Genomic DNA, 13,255 nt, shown 5'->3' with positions numbered 1-13,255 from the left:
TGAATTGCTTCCAAATCAGAGTAGTAAAAGAAGGGTCGAATTGAATTTATTAAACTGCTTAATGATGAAAGGCAGCAAAATACAAATCAAAATAGCAATCAGAGAAACGTTATAAAAAGGCACGGACAAGAACCAAAGGAAAGGGTGGTTGGCCAGGAAGGGGAATAGTTTTCTGCGTGGCGAGAGAGAATGAGGGAGGGACAAGTTCTTCACGATAATTCAAGGAAAATAGATGAGAAAAGATTAATCTTCATAACATTTTGGTAACAGAAGAGTAAAAGAGGCATTATTGAAATGAAACGGAATAAATGGCATGGAGGACAATGTCATCAGGAATGGAGTGTTAATTTCAAACGCTAGGAAAAATTCTAACTGATGGTGCAATTTTCAATTGAACATCTTGCAATCCAATATTCATCACCACAACACACTCATGCAATGCATTTATATGCTTAAGAAATTACATAAAATAAGTATTTTTCAAAGTGACTTTAGTACTAAGTAGTCCACAATTTTAATTTTTTAAGCATTTCATTTTGGTTATTCAAATTTATCATTCATACTATCCTTCATTCAAACGTAAGGAAGGATATGTGAAATACACTATACATACAGTATTTGTAAAGTTCTGTATAATTATTCAGCTTAATCATTGGTTGTCTTAGTCTACTCTTCCCCTATCCTGACATACTATACTACTAATGTTCACTAAGCACGTTCACGGTTAGACGGGTCTCGCAAATATTGCAATATTCTAGATGATCTTCATACAATACACAGTGTATCTATTTTCTTCCGAGTATTCAACCCACCCTTGCTGTGTCTTCCAGCTTTTAACACACGGTACTGGATTTTCATCGTTGTTCTACCCGAGTAAATTATGACTCAAGTGAGAGGCTGGTTCCCCATCTTATCTAAACCCTTGTCTTAATCTACCGGTAAAACTACGAGGAAAGGAAGGGCTCCCTTACCCATCAGTAGGAGAGTTGGATCTGGAAGATTCGGTGGACGCCGGCGTGTTGTCCTCCGCAGCCACCAGAGATGACATCAGGCTGTACACTTCCATATCCTTGTCGCCCAAAACATGCGCTAGGAGTTGCTCCTGCACGCTGGTCGTCTGTTCGTACTGTAAGTACGAATACTGAATTAAGTAGTGTACTCTATTTTACCGTGAGGTAAGTTTAATAAGATTTTATAATCTAATGCTTCATTATGACAAAACCAACTCAAATATGACTCTCATTATTTGAAAGATCTGTTCTAGCAAAAGTCGAGGGACGCAAAATTAAAGATGAAGGTAACATCAAAGACATGGAACAGTGAAGGGAAGAGATCAAAGAAAACGGACGCAGGAAATTTGCGCCTAAAATTGACAAAACCAAATATCTACTGCCGTCTACGGTGCATTGCACGAAGCATGCACGTAAACAATTCTCTACAAAAAAAGCATAGATAGAACTAGTTGAGCTGGTCACCCACCTGCTTCATTTTTCCTTCTAATTCTGAGATTTCTGCCTGTCTTTGTGCTGCTAGAGTGGCCTGGCTGACTGTCATGGCTATTAACTTACTGACAAGGTAGTGGGACTCTTCCATTCCCAGCCCTGACGTAATGTTGTCGGTATGGAGTAGCTCGGAAGTTTCCTGATGTTGGAGAGAGGGTCAGAGAAATCAACGTTTACGATAACATTACAGTTAATCATCTTGATTAATATAAGGATGATTGTGCAAATAAAAATATCTAATTGGAAAACAAAACCAGAACCTATCTCTATTCACAGTACTTAAGAGCAAAGCAATGATTAATTCCAGTCTCTGTGCCATAGCACTGTAAAATAACAATCCTAAAATAACAATCCTAGACAAAGGCCAGCGACACAGAGCTGGTAAACATGCAGACGTTAATACTGACCTTGCTCTCTTCCATACTCATGATGTTCTCCTGACATTCCCTAATATTCTCGTGAATGTAGTCAATGTTGGCTTTCAGAGCGTCGACCTGATCGTTCATGTCGTTGTAACTGGTGATGTCGCTTGGATCCGACCTCTCTCGCTTTCTCATGACCCGTTCTAGCTGCCGGCTAAGTGACTCTCTTTCCTTCAACCACCTGGAAGAAAATTACATTAATAGATTTAGCGTCGGTACACCGAGTCTGCCCCTTCCCGCAGAGATTTATGACAATTAGAGGTCCGTAGTTCTTCAAGGGGGAAAATCTTCCTCCCTCTTCCATAATACAGGGAAGGGAAGTTGAAAAAATATGACAAGTTTTTCATCCTAAATATCTCATAATTATTTCACCCACAAGTTACTGTATCTCATTATTATTTCACCCATATTACAAACTTGCATATAGCAAACACAAATGAATTTTTGTAAGACGAGCACGTACTGTACAGCATGACTAAAGACAATCATTCTAATTAATAATATGAGAACAATCATACAAAATATATTATCTTTTAAAATGCAGAGGGAGGTCCCGTATGCAATGCATCATACGATGCATTATGATTGATTCTTGTGGATTCGTACTTTCATGTCATAAAAAATGCTGTCATCAGCAATAAATAAAATTGTCATAAACAATTGTTAATGTCAACAATAATATATAAAATTGTCAGATAATTATGAAGTACAGTACTGTAATCAAACTTATAAATCTCAAGTTTCTATAATCTTAAAAGGGGTGGGGCCTCAAAATCTATTTTCTAAATTGAGGGGGTAAATGTTGAGAAATACAAAGTTAAAAAAAAGTCAAGATATCAAAATGAGAAGGGCAAAATGCAATACTAGAAGGGGATTACACAGAACCTTTACTGGAGGTGCTCTTTTCCGCAAGAACACAAAGAGCGAAACGTTCATTTCACGTACCTCTCCATATCGCGTTCCATGCTGCTGACGGTCTGTTTATTATAAGCCACTTTGTTTATTGACTGTTCCAAGTTCTGCCACTTGTTTTTAGCAACTTTGGGAGAGAAACTAGCCAGGTGTCCTGCTCCAACCTCTGTTGAAATGTGAAATATGTGAATTCAGCAGACATCAACAAAGTATTTGCTTTTTAAATTTGGTAAGTAGTACATACATACATATACCAAGGCCCTTCCCCCAATTTTGGGGGGTAGCCGACATCAACAAAGAAACAAAAACAAAAAGGGGACCTCTACTCTCTACGTTCCTCCCAGCCTAACAAGGGACTCAACCGAGTTCAGCTGGTACTGCTAGGGTGTCACAGCCCACCCTCCCACATTATCCACCACAGATGAAGCTTCATACTGCTGAATCCCTATTGGTAAGTAGTATTTACACAAAAATAAACAGAATGTTTCTAAAACTACATTAGTTTTGAATGATTAAGCAATAAGATTATGGAACTATTATAGAGAACTACAACTCCGTTCCAATCACGAACATCACACGTGATTAAATGCATTTCAACAGAGATGTAACTCACTTCTCCTAAGCCTTCCGGCTGCCTTATTGCTAAGCCCTTGCTTCGGAGCTCTCTTCAATACTGCAATTTCTTCGGTTTTTCTCTTCAACACGACGTTCTTGAGCCTGTTGTCGGCTTCCAAACTCTTGATGTAGTTCTCCTGCTTGCGGGAGGCCTTCCGCAGCTGGGCGATCTCCTTGTTCTTCTTCATCTGGTCCTGTTTGGCTCGGTTGTTGTCCTCCTTCATTTTATTCATGAGCTGGAATTGAGAAAAAGTGTCTCGATCAGGAGCCGAAAAATAGAGAAACACATCTTTGGAAGTCAACAATTAAATCATCCAATGGATTGGTATTAACATTGCTATTGTGAAAACGAGCTAAACTACAGCCTTAATTAAAAAGGTGGAATACTAAATGTCAACAAACACTAACTGGGAAAGCAGCCCAGTGAAGAAAAGAAACAGTAAAGTGAAAAACTATAAAACAGAAATAACAACTAACACAGATCAAGATAAGCAACATTAAAATGAATAAGTAATAAACTACGAAACCAGACTTATTATCATTATTATCATAACTATTCAAACGTCAACTTCTCCATCGGTGAAGTTACGATGCAATGCGAGTTCTCTTGACTCTACCTCTGATCTTTTTGCAAAAACATATCACCCCACATAATATATAAAAGTACTGCACCGCCTTAAGAGGATTTTGTAAAGGCACACTGAAATTGAAATGGATGATTCATTTCATTTATTTTCTAAAAGGAACAAGATCATAATTAGCTCCTTTCATAGCCAGACTAGAACGATGAGAAACAAAAGACGTAAATCCCATAAAATTAAAGAAAAAATTACTTTGAAGTCAAACAATTACTACAGCCCTGATACATATACGAACCTACAAATTGTAAGTTAAAAAACCTTTGGGATTACATGTTCTAATTTGCAACCATAAATCAAAAATTTTAAGTAATTTGTATTTTTCCTAACATACTTACCGAGAACTACTTTCTTAGGAGTTACCTGTAATCTCCTCTCAACCGACCAGAGTTTTGTGTAGTATACCCTACCTCCGTTTTCTGTGGAGGACTAACCCAGGAGTAAGGAGAACGTGCCCAAAGGGTAGACCTGAGCTAGGTTGGCGTTAGCTTGGGTCCCGCTAGTCAGTAAGTTCTCTGGTCGCGTCGTGATACCATCAAAGTTTAAAACAATAAAATGTTCGACTATACAGTGCTGTAATGGATATTCACAGACATTTGTTACTGAGACATTTAACAAGTTGCACACAAAGGTTTAACATCAAAGTTAATATCAGAGTCCCATGATATTGTGAATATTATTCTAATGTTAACCCTTTTACCCACAGGCTATTTGGAACTTTCCAACCCTTAACCCCCAGGGGTTATTTTTTTTCAAGCACATTTTGCTGTGTATATTTTTCAAATTGCTCTAACAGCCTTAATTTTCATCATAGAGAGGTCAGGTTGGTCTCATTCTCTTGGAAAATGCCTGAAGTTCCTCAAAAAATTATCAAAAATATGAAAAAAAAAATCTAAATAGCAATTTTTAGCAAGGACGTACCGGTACGTCCATGGGGGTAAAGGGATGAGTTTTGTGAAACGTACCAGTACATCCTTTGGATGTAAAAGGGTTAAGTAGGTTTGATAAAATCCGACTCATTTATTGAATCATAGGTTCAAACCCAAAGAGTGTAAGCTTAAGAACAAGGGACACTGGCCATACAAGGAGGATACCATTGCAGGAGCTCGTTTGAGTTAAAATGATGGTCCATCCACAACTCGGCTTACAGTATTTTCAAAGCAAGATCAATTGCTGAAGCTGAGCTTTTGGTAAAATATAGTCAAACATATGGCTTAATTTAAATTAATTTTCTTTTACTTTGAAAGCTGATAATAAAAACTATTGAACAAGGATAAAACTTATTCTTTCCATCAAGATTAACCTTAAGAAGGGATATTAAAAGAGTTGTTTCCCTTTCATTCAAGGCTCAACCTAAAGAAGAATTTCAAAAGGAATAAAATCACATGTAATAATGGGTGCGATTTACCTTGTTCTTTTCTGGTTAATTTACAGCATCCTTGACTAACCTTAACTTTTGCAGGTTTCCCTGACTGGTTTAATGACATTAATTTCCTTAACTTGACCTTCAATGACCTACTTCAACTACTTCGTCTGATCTAACCTCAACTCTGGCTTACCTTGACCTTCACTTTCTTCATTTCAGCTAGATCATTCTTCAAAGTCCTAAGCTGTCTCTCGTGTTGAGATCTTTCTCTCATAAGCTTGGCGTGCTCTTTCTGCGCAGTCTGAAGCTTCTTCAATTCCTGTTGCATGTTGCCAATTTTCCTCTCGTATTCTTGTTTGATCGATTTGATCTTTTCGTCACTTTGACTTGAGCCGGACTTGATGTTCGATAAGACCTGAAATTGGCAAGAGCAAACTTTAGTAACGGATATTCTAACAACAAGTAAGAAAAAGAAATGGACATGGGCAGGACATATAATGAGAATGACAAATAATAGATGGACATTAAGAATAACAGAATAGGTCCCTAGAGATTCCAAGTGTCGCAAGGAAAGGAAGAGATGATGATGGATTGACGAGCTAAGAAACGTTTGCGTGTACAGACTGGCATAAAATAACCATAAATAGGCATGAGTGGAAGGACTTGTCTGAGGTTTGCAGTGGATTAGTAATGGATGATGATGATAGAGGAAAAGCCAAGAGTATGGAATTAAAGCATTGAGAAATGTTGTCATCTCAATATTGTACATATTACAAATTACATCGGTCATAAAAATATTGTTACTCAGCTCTTCCATTTACTTATCAAAGAATTAAAATGTTAACAAATGATAAGTAATAAAATTTTACCAACAACAATAAACAAATTGGAAAAATGAGCAATATTAAATATAATTAACCCATATTTTTGGAAACCTTTACTTGAAAAAATGTGATGAAACACTTGAAATACTACATTATGTGCTTATCTTTGAAAAGTTCTCGCGTGTAATGATTTTATATAAGGAATTCGCTACAATACTACAGTATTCATCATCATATCTTATCGGGCCAATGTCGAAACCACAGCCACACACACAAACACAGATTGACCAGACAGCACCTCTGGCCAGGGGCTCTTAGGCTAAAGGCCATTAGCCCCCAAATAACAAACCGCAGGAATGCTTTATCAATTGCTTTTCTTGAGGTGTTGACCCAAGCAATGAGGGCCCGGTGGGCCCCCTCGTTGGATGTGTTCCATTGTTTGTGGTGTTGCCCCACATTGGTGGCTGATCCCCTTTTGTGGCGATCATCTCCAGTTTTGCCCACTTTTACCCTAGCACTATTTAGGGCTACCCAGTCTTACAGTATTGACCACAAACAAGGACAACAACAGCAGTACGCACCTTGTCTCTCTCCTCTTGCGTGGCTCTTATCCTGTTCATCAAAACGTTCAGCTTATCCTCGTACTGGTGTCTCATCGTCTCCAGACGCCGCTGACTCTGCTCCAGGCCCTCGATCAACTTCTGCTTGATGGAGATTTCGCTCGTCAGCTCCGCTAGTTCCTCGGTGTAATTTTCTGCACGAACATATTAAGCGCATTAGCACTAGTCTCTTGTTATATTTAATTCTTATACTGTACTCTTTTCCTATATACAAGTACAGTACTGCATTAAAATTACCGTATTATGAAATAATAAATTACTGCCAAATTAATTTTAATTCTACTTGATGAAACACAAATACAGATAAAAGGTAGCAATAGTACCATTTGATATTACTGAATTAATATGAAAATTATGAAAAATATATAAAAGATAAAACACAAAAAGTATCACCAAAACAATTTCTGTCAGAAAAGTGAAAGAAAATAGTGCAATTCATCATCAAACACGTGAAGTGAATTCAGCTAAAATGTGTCTTAAATTTCCCGTCAAAGCCAATCACAATCCTACCTCTGGGCGGTTCCACATCGGAATCATCATCCTCATCATCATCTACAAAGCAGCATGAGGAAGGGAAGACAATCGTATCTTTAAAATCTATTCTAGCACAATTAAGTTAAGGTTCGCACAAGCACACCATCGGACATTAATGCGGCTGGCACTATGGGACCGGGCTAAAAATCAATTCTGGGACCCATAATTCTTTTCAGAATTTAAGCAAATCTACTTCAGGAAGTTCTTAACTTACAAACTTAATAGATTCCAAGAAGCTGTTTGTGTGTCAAATTGTTTTTAAGTGATATTTTTAAAAATTTTAGACTACAGTAGGCTTCACCTACAATTTTTACCTCCAAAAGTAAGAAAAATAGCCGTTTCATATTGCAAATGCCATCTTGCTTACTGTATTAGATTACATAATATTGTTATTAACACTTTTACCCCCAGGCTATTTGGAACTTTCCAACCCTTAACCCCCAGGGGTTATTTTTTTCAAGCACATTTTGCAGTATATATTTTTTAAATTGCTCTAACAGTCTTAATTTTCATCATAGAGAGGTCAGGTTGGTCTCATTCTCTTGGAAAATGCCTGAAGTTTCTCAAAAAATTATAAAAAATATGGCAAAAAAAATGTAAATAGCAGTTTTTTTGCAAGGACGTACAGGTAAGTCTATGGGGGTAAAGGGATGAGTTTTGTGAAACGTACCAGTACGTCCTTTGGGGGTAAAAGGGTTAAGAACTTTAGATACAATATCTGCGATTTATGATTTTAGTTAAAATTGTATTTATATCTCCAAAGGTTTGTAAGTTGAGAAACTTCTTCTGTACTTTAGTGGTATGGACCGTCTTTTCAGGTGGACTAATTTTAAATTGGAGGTGAAAAAAATTTAAAGAGTTCAACTCTGATATCACAAAATTAACGAAATCTAATTTTCAATACTGAAAAGATGAACTTTTTTTGCAGTTTAAGGTACTCTGCAAAAAAAAGATTATGCTCAATGCTATACAGTTGCTGTCACTTAAAAGAATTTTTATTAAAAATCTTAAGATAAACACCAACTCTCAAATATATGTCCAAAAAAGACAGTAATATTCCCATTTTACTTGGAGTAATTTTTCGTTCTTATTAAAACATTAAGCTATAAAACGAATCGTACCGAAAATAAGCTAAAAAGAATAAAATTTATTTTGAAGAATTTAAAATATGTATAATTTGATGAATTGAATCACCAATATGTAGATGAGAAATATAAATTTCTATGAAATATCTATGTAACACAAGTTGCGAAAGAGAAAAAGCTAGAAAATGAAGAAATCTTGACAACGTAGCATATCCTATTATACTGTACTGTACTGTATTGCATTTTTACAAGGAACTAATGTATAGTTATGTACACGGCTATTTTGCACGCGAGTGCCTCCCAGAAGAGAAGCCAAAAGCAACTTTCCTGTCCTGTTATCTGTAATGAGTCTCCCATTCACAGTTGCTCTAACTTGAAGTTTGTACTTGAAAAGAGACTATGACTATACTCAATTTTTTTCAATGAGGCACATTTGCATTGACTCACAGTGGTGCCCTTTTAGTTCGGAGAGTTTCCTGCTATCTGATTGGTTAGAATGATCTTGTCCACCCAATCAGCTAGCAGGAAACTTTTCCGAGCTAAAAGGGCACCCCTGCGAGTCGGTACAAATCTGCCACGCTAAAAAAAATTGACTATAGTGCCAAACTAAGAAAGCAAGAAATGGGTCGTCAAATGGACTGAAAATATTATTAGGTCTTGATCAGAATTTCAGCATTCAAGAAGAAAATCTCAATACACCCATTCATTGGAGGGGAGTCAAAATCGCCGAGTTACGGAACTGATAAATTAGTTGAAGCTATAGCAGGCCGAGGAAGCAAGTTCAACTCGCATGCAGTAGCAACTCAACTTCCGGAAATGGATAACAGAGGTGTTCATCAACAAGCAGTTAACTGGTTTCTATCTGGCGGAGGAATGGAATGGGAGGTCTATCGCATACACGTGTCGTAGAACTACTGCCTTTTGGAATTTTTAGGTAGCTTTTATCTTGCTTGAGAGTACACTCTGGCACACTATTCTACTACGTTTCCTTACTTCCTTTCCTCACTGGCCTATTTTCCATGTTGGAGCCCTTGGGCTTATAGCATCTTTCTTTTCCAACTAGGGTTGTAATTTAGCCAATAATAACAATTATTGAAAGGGTTCTGCATAACGATTTTCTTTAATGACTTCTGTACATAAGCAATCAGGATACAGTATTTTCAATTTGGACCGTTATTAACTTTTATATCTCTTGACATAAACAGCGTTCTATAGGATTAAAAGCTTGAGAAAACTACTAATGTTTTAGACTTCCAATCGTGCTTAAATTCATAATACACCATAACAAATAAAGCTTCGTTATTTATTTACCAAAAGATATTTCATGTCATTCTGAAAATGGAAAACACTGACTACTATTCAAAATCTTCGAGTGACAATGAAAAAAAAACAATGAATAAGGACATTATTAGTTCAAGGAACTTTTCTAACAAATAAGAAATGATTTTGGCAAACAGAGAATTAGTCAAAGCCAGCTAAGGACACAGTACTCTAAACTGAAGCGCCTTGCCAACACAAAACTAGAGACGAAAACTGAACTCCAATCTTACTGTAATATCCCCAGCAATATGTTTCTGAAAGATTATCAAGGCAAAATGAGTAAGCAGGACGTCAAATGGCGACCTCGGAAGGTCCCTTTGTTTAAGAAAATTATTTCATTGAGAAATGTGCTCCATGTTCACTCAGTCTCTCTGCTACACGGCATGGATATACAGTACTCAAGTAAGCCATTATCATTGCTTTCTTATATAGCAAACTAATTCAATGCAAAGCCTCATAGGTGAGATTATTGTCACAAATATTGTACAAGCACAATATACTGTAAATGTATATCAACTAGCAAAAATTCAATCCCTAAATCTGCATAAAGGTTAATGATATAGTTATGCTTTCCACCTTATATTCCCAAAGACTTGAGGTACATAAGAACAGCATCAGGAATAGCCATAACAAATTAAGAAAATATATCAAATGCTAACTGTTCATTCCAGAGTTGAGTAAACATTGGAAAAATGTCCCTGATTGAATCCCAGCTTAACAAACACATCGCAATTGTACCAAGTTGTGATAATAACTCACCTTTGTCTTCTCCACTTTCATCCGAACTCTCTACATCTTCATCGTTGTCTTCATCAACGATGCCTCCTTCTTCCTCATCATTTTCGTCGTCGTCGGCCGAGCCCGAGCCTTCGGATATGTGTTTCTTTCTTTCCATGATTTGCATGTCTTTGTTGAGGTCTCGCTTTGCTTCTTCTATCAGCTCGGTGAAGCTCTGGGTTGGCTCGTCCATGACGCCAAACATTGAGCCTATTTTCACAAGAGGAAATGTTTTTAATATGGGATTTCGGTTGCAAGATTTAATGAACAGAGAAAAGTTGAACCTTTGCAAATGGTAAAATATTTGTTTATATATATTCATATATTCTCTCAAGGTACATCTTGAATGAAAATCTTTTCCTCAAACCCAATGATTGTGAATGCGCCGCTCCCAAGCATAACGACCATAATACTAAAAGTTACAAGCATTCATGGGTCACAATCTGGCCTGCCATTTATAGATATCCACAAGCATTCTAAAAACAAAAATGAGTTCTTTGAAAAAATTCAGTGATGTACTGTAGAGGCATTCAATAATGCACAGTACAGTAAACGCATCCCTCAACAATTTGCCAATTAAGTTTCTCTATCTTTATTCATTACAGGTACAATCAAAAATGCTAGATTTGATCAAGTTGTTACTAATAATTACCAAGATGAGAACATAATACAGACATAACTTCTACGTCTAACTTTTCCCACTACCATAAAAAAACGCTCGATTTTACAGCAAACTCAGCAGACATAGGAACGTTTATAACATAATACAGACATAACTTCTACGTCTAACTCTTTTCCCACTACTGTAAAAAAACGCTCAATTTTACGGCAAACTCACCAGACATAGGAACGTGCAGAGGAGAGCCCGACAACCTGGCTGGTCGATTGGCTTGGTTGTTCAGCTGCTTCCGCAACTGCTGGCAAAGGTTTTCGCTCTCGCACAGCTTGGCTCTGAGGTCCTCAACCTCCTTCAGATATCCCTGGATGACTATCGCTATGTCGTTGTCTTCGCCCGCTGTTAAATGACGGAAATAAACTCGTTGAATAACAATACTTAAAAACATCTTCAACTTACAAACTTAATAGGTTCTAAGAGACTTTTAGCAAGTCAAATTTGGTAGTAGGCATCAACTAACTCGTATGCTTACGATTTTCAGCTGTAAAGGTCAACAAATAGTCCTGTTTCATATTGAAAATGACTTCTTGCTTACTGTATTAAATCATATAATGTTTTATTACAGTATCTAATTTTGAAACGATAAAATATCTGAGATTTACAATTTCGGTTGGGTTTAAATTTGTATCTCCGTTTTATTTTTTTGCTAAGTCTAATGTTTTTAAGTAGGGGACCTTCTTACTACTACTACTACTACTACTACTACTACTACTACTACTACTACTACTACTACTACTACTGTAGATTATTAAAATGTAGTAGAATAACAATATAGTACCTATACATTACTAAAGTGATATTGACAATCACAGAAAAATAAACAGATTTAGCAATAACACATTGGCCATACCGTACTACAGTAATCTCATGTTTTTGGAGTGTCAAACAAAAATCATAAATAGAACTTAAGACAATTAAAACAAAGATAATAATTGCAATACAGGATGTCAATAATGCACAGGCACTAATACAATTCCATTGAAAAAACCTTATAAAATAAAAATGACTGAAAGAGACAGAGCAGTTTGGCCACCACTTGTCATCTACGTCTGAAAACCATGAAAGACGGTCCAATGCTGGATGATATCAGTAATACTAATTACTCATTCAATTCTAATAGTCATGCCTTCTCCATACAGCTCAATACTAAACTGAATCTAGAAGTTTTATTCCAGCTACAACCAGATTATGGAATGATCTTCCTAATCAGGTAGTCGAATTGATGGAACTTGAAAAGTTCAAACTTGTAGTGAATGTTTTTATGTTGAACAGGCTGACATAAATCTTTTTAAAGTTTATATATGAAAAACCTATTTTAATGATTTTACTGTTCTTGAAATATTTCATATTGATAGTCATTACGGTACTTCTCTTAGTTCATCTATTTCTTCATTTCCTTTCCTTACTGGGCTATTTTCCCAGTTGGGGTGCTTATAGCAGCCTGCATTTCTAACTTGGATTGTAGCTTAGCTAGTGACAGTAACAATAAAAATGGAACTACTAGGGCCCTCTGGGCTCTCTATCTTAAGATACAGTATCTTATAATCATTATTCATTATTTCTCATATAGTTTATTTCTTTATTTCCTTTCCTCACTGGGCTACTTTCCTTGTTGGAGCTCTTATAGTGCTTATATCATCCTGCATTTCCAACTAAGGTTGTACTTTAGCTTGTAATAATAATGATAATAATAATAATAATAATAATAATAATAATAATAATAATAATAATAATAATAATATAAAGAGAAACTGCGCCACGTCCACAACTGACCGCTCATCCATCCGTTCATTTCCTTCTCGGCCAAAAGGGCGGTGTTCTTGGTCGTCAGCATCTCGATGGTCTCCTGCATGGCCTTGATCCTGTTGCGCATGTTGTTGGTCTCGCTGGCCAGCATCTGGTTCTCGTGGTACATGTCGTTGACGGCCTCGCAGCCATCCTCGCTTATTACACGCTTGCCCTGA

The 13,255-nt window shown here is 36.7% G+C and overlaps 1 protein-coding gene across 6 annotated transcripts in view; it reads right to left on the bottom strand.

Moving 5' to 3' along the window:
- Klp31E (kinesin-like protein 31E) overlaps positions 1 to 13,255 on the bottom strand; it is a 114,920-nt gene that overhangs the window by 28,104 nt on the left and 73,561 nt on the right. For 4 of the 6 annotated variants that reach the window (XM_068358092.1, XM_068358093.1, XM_068358098.1 and 1 more), the window contains exons 8-18: positions 13,065 to 13,251; positions 11,454 to 11,630; positions 10,598 to 10,825; positions 7,410 to 7,451; positions 6,861 to 7,033; positions 5,649 to 5,870; positions 3,450 to 3,687; positions 2,870 to 3,002; positions 1,910 to 2,105; positions 1,480 to 1,641; positions 972 to 1,126 (exon numbers count right to left, since the gene is read on the bottom strand). In XM_068358092.1, coding sequence (XP_068214193.1) covers positions 972 to 1,126; positions 1,480 to 1,641; positions 1,910 to 2,105; positions 2,870 to 3,002; positions 3,450 to 3,687; positions 5,649 to 5,870; positions 6,861 to 7,033; positions 7,410 to 7,451; positions 10,598 to 10,825; positions 11,454 to 11,630; positions 13,065 to 13,251 — 1,913 coding nt within the window. The remainder of the gene's footprint in view (positions 1 to 971; positions 1,127 to 1,479; positions 1,642 to 1,909; positions 2,106 to 2,869; positions 3,003 to 3,449; positions 3,688 to 5,648; positions 5,871 to 6,860; positions 7,034 to 7,409; positions 7,452 to 10,597; positions 10,826 to 11,453; positions 11,631 to 13,064; positions 13,252 to 13,255) is intronic. The other 2 variants (XM_068358094.1, XM_068358095.1) reach the window with 1 other exon arrangement.

This window comes from Palaemon carinicauda, chromosome 34 (genome assembly GCF_036898095.1).
Source record: "Palaemon carinicauda isolate YSFRI2023 chromosome 34, ASM3689809v2, whole genome shotgun sequence".
Lineage (NCBI taxonomy): Eukaryota > Metazoa > Arthropoda > Malacostraca > Decapoda > Palaemonidae > Palaemon > Palaemon carinicauda.
Note: the sequence above shows the minus strand (reverse complement) of the source record. Positions and strands in the feature narration are given on the sequence as shown.